This window comes from Carassius auratus, chromosome 10 (genome assembly GCF_003368295.1).
Source record: "Carassius auratus strain Wakin chromosome 10, ASM336829v1, whole genome shotgun sequence".
NCBI classification, from domain to species: Eukaryota; Metazoa; Chordata; class Actinopteri; order Cypriniformes; family Cyprinidae; genus Carassius; species Carassius auratus.
In genome coordinates this window covers 11,389,687-11,403,348 of record NC_039252.1, presented here as the reverse complement: position 1 = coordinate 11,403,348, position 13,662 = coordinate 11,389,687, and the positions used below count along the sequence as shown (strand labels likewise).

The window sequence follows — 13,662 nt, the reverse complement described above, 5'->3', positions numbered from 1 at the left end:
GACAGTCATGAAATTTGTCAAAGTTAGCATAAATTAATCAAATCAAATCTCCATATGGACCAGTATCTGTAAATGTTAAGCCGCAAAAGTTGTTTGAAATATGAATCCGTGTTCTGCGCGTCTCTGTGTGAATTAATGAATGGCAGAGACGTGCGGGTTTGTTTACTACATAGACTGAAGCGCATGACGCTTGCATTAATTTCAGCATCTGAGCTTCAGAGTTCTCTCTCCATCTAGCGATCTGAACTTTTCAGTTCATCTCAATGGACGCACAGCGCACCTGTATTTGATACTCTGTGAACTCTTTGTGAAGGCGCACGACTCATCGTCGCTTTACCGATAGCGCTGTTTTTCACACATGCAAAGAGAGAGAGCGAGAGTCTTACCACGCTGAATCGACACGCTATATGTAAACTATTCTTTGTTGTCTTCTCCTGTCAAAATAATGGAGTTCATTTAGAATTATTCATATTCATTTTCGAACAAGCAGAAGACATGCCGGTTTCTCCGGTAGTGGGCGGAGCTAATGCGCAAATCGCAATTTCATTGGCTGGCGCTGATTTAATACCGTCCCTGTTTTGATTTCAGCAAATCAGTTTGACCGAAGGCAGACAACGTGATTAATATTCATGAACCCAGCAGCTCATCAATTCATTGTGCATTCTATATACATTAGTATGATAGTAGAAATAGTAGCATTATCTTTTAATAATAATTAATATGATCTATTACTGTTTTTTTACAGAAACCCTCAATGACCAAAAATATCTTAAGCATCACCACCAGTCTTAAGTTCAGTTAAAATGACAATTATGCATTCATTTTAGGCCTAAAAGTAAATTTTTACATAAAGGCATTGTGCTTGAAATATTACTATTATTTAGCAAAATGTATGTGATACTGCTACTACTGTTGAAAAAATTTATAAAACTTTATTTTTTAAAGAAATAAACCACAATATTTCTTCCATGTTTTAATTTGAATAGCAAATTCTCTTTATTTACCAAAAATAAAATGTGTTTAATTGGTTTTATTTTTAGTGCTAAAAAGTTTTTTTTTTTAATTAGCATATTTTTGTGTTTTGCTTTGGTACAGAATTGCTACCAAGAACCGTAGATTTTCACTGGCATCGTTACCGAATACTGAAATTTTTGTACCATGACAACACTAATCCCTTTAAAACAGAATGTCAGCAGTAAAGGAATTAAACCAACCTCGCTTTTCTCCGTTTAATAAACCCTTTGTTAACACAAGCATAATCTAGTGTATGTTTATGTATGGCACTTGTCACACAGCTCATACGAGTCTGAAATGAGCGACTTATTCAAATGAATTTAAAAAGTAGATTAGAGCTGCTCTCTAAATATCTGCTCGTGGTTTAATGCAGGTTTTTCTGCACGCCTGAGCTGGCATATGGCGTTACTTACTGAGGCACAAAGCATTGCAGAAAACGCGCTTATTTTAAAGATATTGAGTATGGTGATTTAACTGTCATAACTATAACTGGCACAGAGTATGCATCTCAGCGAGACATTCTTGCAGAAGTGACTGGCAGCGATCTCTTTCCATAAGGAAGTGAAGGGATTTCTGCAGGGAGAGGGAAGCCGATGAAAGGGCACTGGGTTTACTGAAGTGAATATCACACAGGGGAAGAAATCCAAGCTCTCCACAGGTCTTAATCACGAACTCAGGGATTGAAACCAAGACTGGAACAAACCTTTGTCCATAATTTAGTAGGTCGTGATACAGCATCAGCCGCTCGCTTTTAGGAAGAATTGAAGAGTTGTGTAGTCAGCATGGGAGCAACAAGGTCAAAACAAATGATCTGGATAATTAATAGTTCTGCTTTGAGAAAAACATATTCAAGAGTCCACTTACAGGGAATTTATTTAATCTATATTGAAATACATTAAGGCCTCAGTTCAAGGTTTCCAGTCATTCCTGCTGCTGTGGAAATCATATCATTGAGCGTCTCTCATCAGTGTCCAGCTAAGCTGACTCACCTTCGCTGTGCCATCCTCCTTGAGGCTAATGAGGTCTAAGTTGAACTCTTTCCGCAGACCATCAGTCTTGTTAAGGACTATCCGTCCTGTCAAACCATCCCACTGGGCCTGAAGCACAAAAACAGTATACAATAAGAATGATGCACAACATCAGTTTTACTACTGTATCTTTCAATCATAGTGGTAATGGAATATTATGCAGCCTTGGGGCATGTGTGTCTGTAAAAAAAAATAAAAAACAGCAGTTTCAACTAAAGATTCTGCTGGTCAGTTAAAGTAGAGCAGAATTAACTATTGTGAAGATAAATAGAGTTTAAACATGAACACTTGGACCATGTGCTTTAGGTTTGCCAAATGTAAATAAAACTATAAATTACTTTAAAATATTGCTATACAATTTGAGATATAATAAAGTAACATCAGTAATAGTTAACTCAAGAATGAAAATTCTGTCATCATTTACTTACCCCCATGTCATTCCAAACCTGTATGAGTTTTTATTTATCAAACAGTTGATGGTTTCCATTGAATTCAATTGTTCAAATTTGTCAAAATATCTTCTTTTGTGTTCAACATAAGTAAGAAACTTAGACCGTTTTGGAATGACATGAGGGTGAGTGAATGATTACAAAATATTCATTTTTGGGTGAACTATTTCTTTAATGCATGTGGCCACATCAAGTCAAGTCAACAATATTTTCCATTTTTAATTCTTAATTTTAGGGTCACAATTTTATTTATAATACATCAAATTATACATTTGGGGTCCATGAGGTTTTTGTTTTTATTGTTTTTTCTCTTATACTCACAAACGCTGCATTTATTTGATCAAAGATAGTCAAAGTCACCTTTATTTTCAAGAGCTTTATACATTACAAATTGTGTCAGAGCAGTTTCACAGAGATGAACACAAATATAAGAGAATCAGTTATGGAAACTCAACTAAAGACAGTTCAGATTCTGCAGGAAAGCAGCTCTAAAGAACAATCATGTCATTATTAAGCTCGAGTTGATTTAGTACATAGAAGAACAGTAATAGTATTTAACAGTATTACAACTTTAACGTTTCTTCAAAAGATCAATGCAAATTTGAAATAGAAATCTTTTGTAACAATATAAGTGTCTTTACTTAAATTGAATGTGTCCCCGCTTAATACAAGTATTAATTTCTTTAAAAGAAAAATCTCGGAGTAGTGCATGGTGGTGTACAATATATTAAACAAATGTCTCTCCGTCAATATATGTGTTGTTTTTGTGTCCAAATTTAGTAACAGTATTACAAACATCTGTGTTGTTCCTCTGTGAATAAATGTAACCAGCTGCTTCCAGTTCAGCGGAAATGAGGGTCAAACCAGCTCCTATTTGCAATATTAAAGTGCAATATTGAAGTGTGGATGACGCAGAGATTTTAAACGACTGTTGTGACTTATCAAAAAACAAATCTTAGAGCAGGAACTTTAATAAAAAGGCCATACTAACTTGTTATGGGGAGTTTACATACAGTCTGACATTAATATTAAAGCCATTCTTAAAAATATTAAGATGTGTCTAGTGTTTGAGGATGCTTTATATTGACTTCAGCATGTATAATATACATAAAATCAGACCTGACTGTACATTATTCCCAAAAGCAAAAACATAATTTCCCCTAGCTTTGTTGTACCCAAATAAGATCATATAATCCCAGAATTCAATCAGCTTAGGCAACTAAGGAAGAGTAATAGCCCAGTTCAAGCCCTCTCTAGCTTTGATAAGTGGGCGGGATATCAGAAAAACAACACTTCTGTTCTCAAGGTTGCAGTGTTTCTCAGAGCACATCTCAAAATAACAGGCAACGGCTGGCCTTCAACACGTCACCAGCTCACGCTCAGGTGAATACACCTTCAATATCCCGCAGGATATTTGGAGACTTGATGATGACCTCGATGTATTGTAAACCATTTCCACCATTTCAGGGAACTGTAATGAAACCACTGGAGACAAGTGGTGCACTGCATAATAATGTGTTCACATATGCCAGGAATTATGTATATATAATTTAAAATACAGACGTTGTTTTTGGAATTCACTTGTTACTAATTTGTCATTGCAAGCTGACACTTGTCCAAAGTACCCTGGAGCAACCCAAGTGCCTCGCTCGAGGCCAAAACATTGCTAGTGCATAGGGCATCTCCTGTGGGATTTGAACCTACAACCTTTGGGTTTCCAACACAAACCTTTAACCACTATGCTGAACTAACAGTTTTTAGATACAACATACTTTTCTGAGACATCTACCATCTATAAAGATCAAGCCTGCTGGGTAGGATACAAGTCTGTTAGTGCCGACTTACTGTCACATCCACTGAATTGCAGTGGCGGTTAACAATGGTCACATGACTGGTCACTTTAAATGTCTTTGATTTGTCGGGTGAGAGAGGAAATGCTTTTGGCCATGAAGTCAGGCTTGGATTATAAGCATTGCAAAACAAAACAATGAATAAAGTAACAATTACAAATGCAAATATAAAAATATAATCTTGCTTTAACCAGTGTAACTTCAATGTTAAGCTGCGATTGTTGTTGCGATTGCAACATTTCACTTCTTTCTAAAAGCAAAAAATGCTCCTAAAATGTCTGTATAATATGATAATGAAAACACATTTCCCTTGTTTTTTTTTAGAAGCAGAGGGTGGTGACCCTAATGCGTGGATCATAAACATTTTTTGTGCCATAATAAACATAATTATACTTGTTTTTTCACTTCAACCCTACAATTTGGCTGCAAGCAGGAATAAATACTGTGAAAATCTCCCTTACATGTGTGACTAGAGCTGTTGGTCTTTTGTGCAGTGTCGTTTCGTCAGAATCACATGCAGTGGAATATAATCAGTGCTCCGTAAATGGGGTGTAAAAACATTTTCTTTATTTTTCTGATAGAGTACAGGTGGTCCATAATTTGAAATTATATTTTAGGTAATACATTCTGCAGCTTTTTCCTCATAAAAGGCAGACCCCATAAGCAATACCACACTGATCAGCATCTCCTGCCCAACCGGTCAACATAAACAAATACTACATTTAAAGCTGTTCAGCCTTCTGTCACAGTTGATTAGTCACACCAAAATTCACATTACAGTACTTAAGTGAGTGAAAATGACTTAAATATACAGGACAAGCAAGAAAAAAAGAGTAAATAAAATGAAGAGGGATTTTATTTGTCCAGACAATCTATTTAAAACACTCCAGCACTGCTGCTGCTGTAGTTAAAGTGAAGAATTTCAATGGCCGCAGCACATATGCAGTTCACAGAAGGATGTGTTTTTGTAACCTACAACATTTAGCACATTAAGAGTGTTCCGAGCTTAGTGTCTGTACAGAGGCCTCTTACAACACAGCGTTTTTATGGCTTTAATGGGGTTGTATTACAGAGTTTATGGGTCGTTAAAATGTAGCATCTGGACTCATTAGTGTTCATCTTAGTGTTGGCATGTATAGAAAACTAACTCCACACTTGCTCAACTCAAAACAAGCCTAATTAGACACTTAAACATGAAGTGCGACATTTTTCAGATGCTCAATACTTTCTCCATTCCCAGTTTAACATGTGATTTAAAGCCATTTAATGGTTTGTTGGTTAGGGTTTAAATACTGTAGCTCTGTGGCATTTTCAAAACATAGCTCTGTGTATTTGAGCAGCCCCAAAATAGCAACATTGCCTCAACTAAGAGCATGAGCTTGTTTTTTGATCAATGGAGGATCGTTCAAATGCTCCAGGAAACCTGTCTGAAAACAGTCATTATGTTTACGATTTCATTTGATGATGCTAGTATAACATTTGGCTTCTGAAAGTAAAAATCCCATTAATTTACTCCATAGGGGAACTGATTTTGAAAGATAACTTTTAAAGATAGCCCTACTGTGAGCTACAAGGCTGTTAATCAGTGACTTTTTGAAGCTTAGGCCTGTCACAGAGACAAGTGTGATTCCTCATGAAACCTTTTTCAGTGATATCTGTCAGGTAGTAGCGTAGGTAATAAAAAAACAGCTAACAGCAGCTTCAAGTCCTGTGGTGCTCTGTGATTAAGGTGCAGGGACTGAGGGTTCCTAGTTCAAACAAATATGGCAGACTCAAGCAGGGGAATAAATTCAGCCTCTGCAGTTCTGAGCCATGCTGGGCCACCCCTCTCTAATGCACTGTGGCACTATTCATTTTTATATATATTTATATATAAAAAAATCTACCATAAATCCTCTTCCATTTATAAAGCCAGTAATACTTCGACTGCTGAGATGCTATGCAAGTGGAACTGAAAGCATATCTAAAAATCTTACTGAAGACGACATTCAGAACAAACTTTCATTTCCCTCGACAACCATTTCGTGGTATCACAGGCATTGATTTTTTTGTGTTCTCGAGTGGAGGGGGACACACCCCACACTCAGACATGAAGGAGGACTGTTATGACCTCTCGGTTTCAAAGATGGTGAGAGCATCCAGCAGTGATCTGGGACTTAAAAAAGATAAAAAGGCAAAGGTACCAGTATCCATATTCAGGCACCTCTGCCCCGAAAAACATGTTTTTCATCTTCAAATAAATATTTATGTAACCTACGGGTCACAAATCAGAAAAAAAGCTGTGTAAAGTCTAAAAGAGTTCAAAAAGGCTGTCTGATAAATATTCCACAGCATGTCAAGCATCATTCACACGTACAGCATTATTCACATCATACAGGAGATGTATTAAATAACCTATTTTTCGACTCGAGTGACTACAACTGTTGCAGATACAATATGGACGTGTCAATTGATTTGAAAAAAAGGTTTATTTTATGTATTGCAGAGACTACCAACAGGATTGAAGACACTGGAGCTCAAGTGATTGTCAAAATATGATGTAACAAATATTTTGAGTAAATTTGATTCATTCATCGATTAGTGTACATCTTGTTAATGATATGACGAATCATGTACTGCTTAAATTTATATACATACACTATAGTCCAAAAGTTTGGGGTGGGTGAGATTTAATATAACTGTTTTTTTATTTGAATAAGTTTATAATTTTATAATAATTAATCATTTATTCCTGTGATTACAAAGCTGAATTTTCAGCATCATCACTCCGGTCCTCCGGAAACATCTTCCTGACCACAAACATTTCAACAGCATTGTACACATCACACTTTATTCTAAGGTCCAGTTCTCATCATTAACTATTACTTTTTTTTTAATCAATGAACTCCTAATTGGTTGTTTATTAATAGTAAGGTAGTTGTTAAATGTATGTATGAGGTATATGATTAAGGGATCTAAAATATGGTCATGCAAAATAAGGCATTAATGTGTGCTTTATAAGTACTTATAAGCAGCCAATATACATGGTTGTTACTAGTGAGAATTGGTCCCTAAGCTAAAGTTTTACCGTTTCAAGTTTACAATTAGAACAGTCCACCAAAAAACACAATTCAGTCATCGTTTTATTTATTTATTTCATTTTTGGGTGGAGTTTCCTTTGAATTGTAATAAATGTAATTCACTGAAAATACCAAACTTGCCAAGTTGGAGATATCTACAATTTTTCACTTACAATCAAATTGAAGTTTACAATTCAAATCAGTCGAATGTGTATGCTACATAAAGTACAATATTCTCACCTCTTTAAACAAGTTCATGAAGCGTGGGCCGTACCTCCAGGGCTTGTGTCTGTGGCACTGCAGGGAGCTCACTGTCATCTGCGTGGCCCGCTGAGATGCAACAGCAACCATGAACACTGCATCATACATGAGTGCAGCCTCGGTCTGTGGAAGGAGAGAGGAATTTACACATGAAATATGCTTTAAATATAATCCAACTTCATTATGCATTAATATACTGGCAGAAGGTGTTTTTTGTTTACCATCTGCACAATACTGGATGTTACGTAATGGTATTTAAGTTTAATATCCTTTGCATCTGATCGCAGTAAGAGAGCCCCTACCCGCCCCCTGCTGCACGCACCTTATGTTTCTCTTGGTGTTATTCTGTGCTAAAATGTGACCTGGATGGTAAAAATAGATTTGAATAAATCTCCCGATGCTTCCTGCTTTAAGCCCTTCATGCATGTCTAATGAGGTTGAGTGTGCTAGCAGTATCTACACTGCCTTCTGGAGGACGGGTAGATTAGTCAACATTGGTGAGTCTTAATCCCAGTTATTCTAACTGTGAAGGAAGGGTTTACAGGGAGAAGTTAGGCTCCTGTTTTAGTTTTGGTCTGTGTGTAAATGAGGATTTTGAGTAGTGCGATAGGCTCATTTTACTGTGCGTTCACACTGTAATGTTTGCAATCGACAACTGTAACAGATGTGACTCCAAATTATCCTGTTCATGCAAAATCTTACAGAAGCGGATCAAATACTGTCTGTAACACACTTTTCTATTTTGCTGTTTTTGTGACGTAGAATCCATTCTGAAAATTAAAGGGTGTCACTTCAGTTTAAAAAAAAATGAACAAGATGTGAACAGAAATATATGAGAGCAGACTGATCCTCACAGTCATAATGCCGCTCATCAGTCCACTCTCAGGTTTGGGTGGTGCCAGCTGGCGTTCCATGGACCACTTCTGGATCACGGTAGCCACATACGGATCATCTAGATTCAGGAGGCGGAAGGCTGTCATGTTGACTCCACTATAGCGATACGACTCAAGATCCAAAGCAAACATATCCTGCAAGGCAACGAGAGTTTGTCCAGATTTAGCCTTAAGAGCTGTGCAAACTTTGCACAAGATATAGACTCTTCATGCCATACTTTGTAAGAGATGAAAAAAACTGGCTGCATTTCAGTTCATATGTTGGAATTTTTCATCAAACTGGAAGTTGAACTGGACTTTGAATTACAGACCGTAGAATTTACTGAATGACTAAATTTTTCAGGTAATCCATTTTAGAAAATACAAATTTGTATACTGTACACATCGTACAAAATGCTATAGGTGACATTTCTAATGAATCTACACTACTATGTTTGGGGTCAACAAAGTCTTCTCATGTATTTGATTATAACATGTTAAAATGCATTTAATCCCTTTGATGGCAAAGCTCAATTTTAGTAGTCATTCAAAAAGTCTTCACTGTTACATGATCCTTCAGAAATCATTTTAATATGCTGATTTGGCACTCATGAATCATTTCTTGTATTATCAATGCTGTAAATAATTGTGCTGCTTAATATTTTTGTGGAAACTGTGATGTTTTCAGTACTCTTTTATGAACACTGCATTTATTTTAAATAGAAATATTTTTTAACCATGTAAAAAAGCCACTTCTGGTCAATTTAATGGGTCCTTGATGAATAAAAGTATAAATTTTAAGAGTAGTGTATCAGTGTTCCTGTTATGCTTTTAAATCGTTCATATTCCAAGACTTTTTTTTAACCTCTTGTAATTTTCTAATAAGGTTGTCATTGCATAATTCAAAGTTTGTCTTGACAAACCTTTCTTTTTCTGTAGTTAAAAATTAGAATTTTTGCAAATTTGCTCTGAATTTGTTAATTTCCTTTGACTTCACCCTGAATTTAAATTAAAACTGCATTCTCTTTGTTACCGAATTTCAAATTCATTTGAAAACTGTTCTACAATTGGCACATGAAACAAATGCTAATGCATTAAATGCTTTTTTTCTCCCTTTATTTAAAAAAAAAAAACCTTTTCCAACAAAAGCTTTGGATTGTGTGGTACAATTTCACAATTTCATGTGTCAATGAGAATGTCAGCATATGACATTTAAAGCCCTGTGAACACTGTCAAACATAAATTAGGATGAACAGTTCTACAGTCTGACATGAAAGACAGTTGATGTGGCCCAGGGTGCATAAAGGTTTCATGTCACAAAATATCAATAGGGTCGAAACATACAGTCTGACAAGCAACAATTATAAAAACAGCAGAAAATCACTTACCCTCTTATTAATTCAAGCACTTTTATTAATAGCAAGCAGTCCGCTTTTCACACTCACCAAAGTAGTGAAGAAGAAATGGTAGTACTCAGTCATCATACCCATCGACATCAGCTGTGGGGGAGAAACATAACAAAACATTTTTTGGGAAGGATTGGAAAGGCTGAGTTTAAAATAAAAGTTTCAGCAGTATGAAGGCAGCATGGCACAAACTGTATTACATCTTTCTGCTTTAAAGTGGGGCTCTGAAATCCTGCTGTGCCACAGCATGCAAGAGCACTTCACTCTCATTTTCAATCCATTTCAATCTGAGTGACGTACTTTGCGAGTTCAAAGAAAGTTCAGAGTGAGAATCTACAAAAATAGTGGCGCACCTGTTTGAGAAGCTCGGCGGCTACTTGGTAGGAGCAGTCGAAGATGATGTAGAACTCTTTTTCTTTCTTCATTTCCTTCAGCAGGGGGCGACTGTCGCCTCCTCCCGATGCTAGTTGGCGGATACGAATCTTCAGGTTGTTTTTGGATGGAGCTTTGATCAATTCCTGCATACGCATCAATCCTTGAAACAAGAGAACACAAGAGAATGATCGAAGGTGGGGGGCAATGAAAGAGAAACAAACTCATCACAAGCTGCAGTAATTAAACTTTTGATTTCCCCAGTGTTACAGCAAATGTTTACAGGGACCGTAAATTGGGACTCATCTATTCCGTTGATACATAACAATCAGATGTTTTTTTCCCCCGGCTTCTCTTTAATCAAAACACTCAGACTGTAGTGGCAAAAAGTAATGCATTAAACAGTAGCAGGTCAAAATGTTATCTAAAGGCTGAACAGACCTGTGAAAGGGATAAAAATGACTGTGAGTCAGTCAGTGTTATCAGATAATATGATACTTTCACTAAAGTATAATTGCATACTGCTCTAAATCTCTCTTATTATTTAAACAGATTGAGAATAATAGTAAAGGCTAGAGAAATCCAGAAATATCCTTTTAAAATGTAACATGGTGAAAGCCTAATGGTTTGCGCCTAGGCCGGATCAAAAGTCCACAGGTCTCTGGGGTACAAACGTCCACAAAGCAGCGTGATGCAATCACCTCCAGAAACACACAATCTCAACTATAAGCCACATTTAACGACATTGGCACAGTATAGAAACGGCAGTTGTAGTTTTTATTCACATTTTTATTGTTTTATTAAATATATAAAAAAATTCATATTTTTTAGTAATAGTTATGTGCTTTTGATATTTGTATTTGTTTTTAAATATTTTTTAATTAGCTTTAATTTTTGTTTCAGTTTTAGTTATTTTACACTGAAAATTTTTTGAAACGATTTTCACTCAGAAATTGCTAGTAAATTAAATCAAACATTAAATCAAATGTGACATTTTGAAATAGAAATAGAATTATCATGTACATGAATAATTTGTTTTATATACAACTGGAAAATTTTATAGTGTACCTTTTTTTATTTTATTTCAGTTTTTGTGCCAAAACAACATTTCTAAAATTTCTGAAGCTATCTGCCCAGCAACCACTGCTTCAAGGTCAAGTTTTTCATCTTTATTTAACTTTATTTAACAATAACAACATTGCAACAGATTTGTAAAAACTACTAAACAGGCCATCTTGCAGATCATTCCATCATATATAAAGCTTGTGCATTAATTTTACCAAGCTCATCGTTCTAAAAAAGCAAAGTGTGCTCTGATTGGCCAGTGATAATTGGCTGTTATAAACTTAACCATTTCAAATGATTCAGTTCGATTTAGTGAACTGGTTCGACCGGTTCACTAAGAAGATACGGTTAAATAGAAATATTTGTTCACGATCCGGACATCACTATATGAGACTAAACCAACAAAACCCAATACAAACGAGGCATTTGTTGCATCCAGAGGGGTCATAATTACTTATTATAATGACTTATGCTGTCTTTTTACGCATTGCTTTGCGTATTGCGCTGCGTAAACAAAACCATGTCTGGATTTGTGATCAGAGAAACAACAAGCCTACTCTACTCTGCAGTTCCACTTGTGTCCTCTTTTGGAAGGCCAAACAAAGTAATTTTGCTTTTACAACAAAACAACGTGTCTCCTCCACAACGTGGCGCTAGCTACATGAGCGAGAATAAAATGTTAGAAGAAGCCATTTTAAGGGCGTGTGGTTGACTCTCAACTTTTATAAAGAATATCTCTTAGGATTTGAGACTTTACAGATCTTCTTTATGCACCAAGAGCTTGTAACACTCCAAAGAGAAAGAAAAAATGTAAATTGCATCATATGACCCCTTTAAAATGTGATAACTCTGTGAATGGATATCAATTCAGACTCAAATTACCTCCTTCTGAACTCATCAATTGCTTTAGGGCATTAATAATCAAACAAGCTCCGGGGTCCTTATGCTTACGGAATGAGACTCTGATATGGGGCCATCAGTTACATATTGGGCTCCAGTACATGTAGGAGCCCCTGGGAGTCACAACGCTGAGATCAAAAGCTTCTTCATTGCTCCTGTTTTCTTGTTTTTATTATACTATATTGTTCCCTTTATATTTTCTAAATTGTATTGTGTCATAAACCAGAATTCTAAGTCATGCAGTATTATATTGAATGTGCACATCAATTAAAATGGTTTCCTATTGCAGGATCTGATCAGACCATCTAAGCTACCTGATTTAATTTATACATTTCATAATCAAATCATCATGGCTTTGTATTAACACCCTGGCTGTTTGGTACATACTTAAACAAGCCTTAAATATTCATCTCTACCGAATCTTAAAGGGATCGAAATTGGATTACAGAATTTCGTATTTTGTAGAAAATATCCTATGCAAGATCAAAGGGAAATTCAATAAAAGAAGTGGCAGACTAATATTAGGGACATGCATTTCTTATAAAGGCAGCACTACTACACGAGTTCAATGTAAATGACATGCATAATGAAATATGTCATCATAATAAAGCCCAATAACATCCAAAACACAGATTTGAGCAACAAAACTGCTTTGAAGCTCAGAAACACAGAGGTATGAAACCCCTTTTAGCCACAGGCTTCAGTTATTTGATTTATTCTTGGCCATATAATGATGTACTTCCATGCAATGACAAGATCATAAATCATGCTATCAAAGTATGAGATTTCTAGACATAAACACACCGAAAGTAGTGTGTAGTTAGTGTTTTCAAACAGATGGCTCACAGGAATTCCAGACAAATCACACTACAGCAGAGACGGTGTGATTTGTAAGTACTAGGGTAAATTTGCGCTGGCATCTGTTCCCTGAGCTCCCCTAATGATTTCGATCCAAGTCACTGGCTATGAATCAGACACACTAATCATTTTGAAACTGGTCAATCCGACACTAATTTTAACAATTTCTGCAAAGACACTGGCTACAGTGTCACCATGCTCATTTTAAGCTGTAGAAATATAAGTATTTGCAGTGTAATTTTCCATTTGTTTTGAGGTTATTTGTTTTTATGTGTTATTAAACTCTGGATTTGTTTGTCTGCATTTGATTTGCTCTCCAAATTAGTTTGTTGCCATCAGGGGATCTCTTGAAGTGTGTTAGTGAACTACATCATTATGCAGAATTTGCATATAATATGATTATTTTGATACATTGTGTTGTCTTTTTGCTGCTTTTTTTTTAATTGAGGGAGAGGGGATTTGGATCAGGATGTGACAAAAGCCACATTTTCTCAGATTTTCAATCCTAAAACAGCATTTACAACATTT

General features: G+C 35.9%; 1 protein-coding gene across 3 annotated transcripts in view; it reads right to left on the bottom strand.

Annotated features, from left to right (window-relative positions):
• Positions 1-13,662, bottom strand: part of grik1a (glutamate receptor, ionotropic, kainate 1a) — a 51,284-nt gene that overhangs the window by 19,043 nt on the left and 18,579 nt on the right. For 2 of the 3 annotated variants that reach the window (XM_026273659.1, XM_026273661.1), the window contains exons 4-9: positions 10,293-10,474; positions 9,979-10,032; positions 8,516-8,689; positions 7,641-7,784; positions 2,004-2,111; positions 1,718-1,762 (exon numbers count right to left, since the gene is read on the bottom strand). In XM_026273659.1, coding sequence (XP_026129444.1) covers positions 1,718-1,762; positions 2,004-2,111; positions 7,641-7,784; positions 8,516-8,689; positions 9,979-10,032; positions 10,293-10,474 — 707 coding nt within the window. The remainder of the gene's footprint in view (positions 1-1,717; positions 1,763-2,003; positions 2,112-7,640; positions 7,785-8,515; positions 8,690-9,978; positions 10,033-10,292; positions 10,475-13,662) is intronic. The other variant, XM_026273660.1, reaches the window with a different exon arrangement.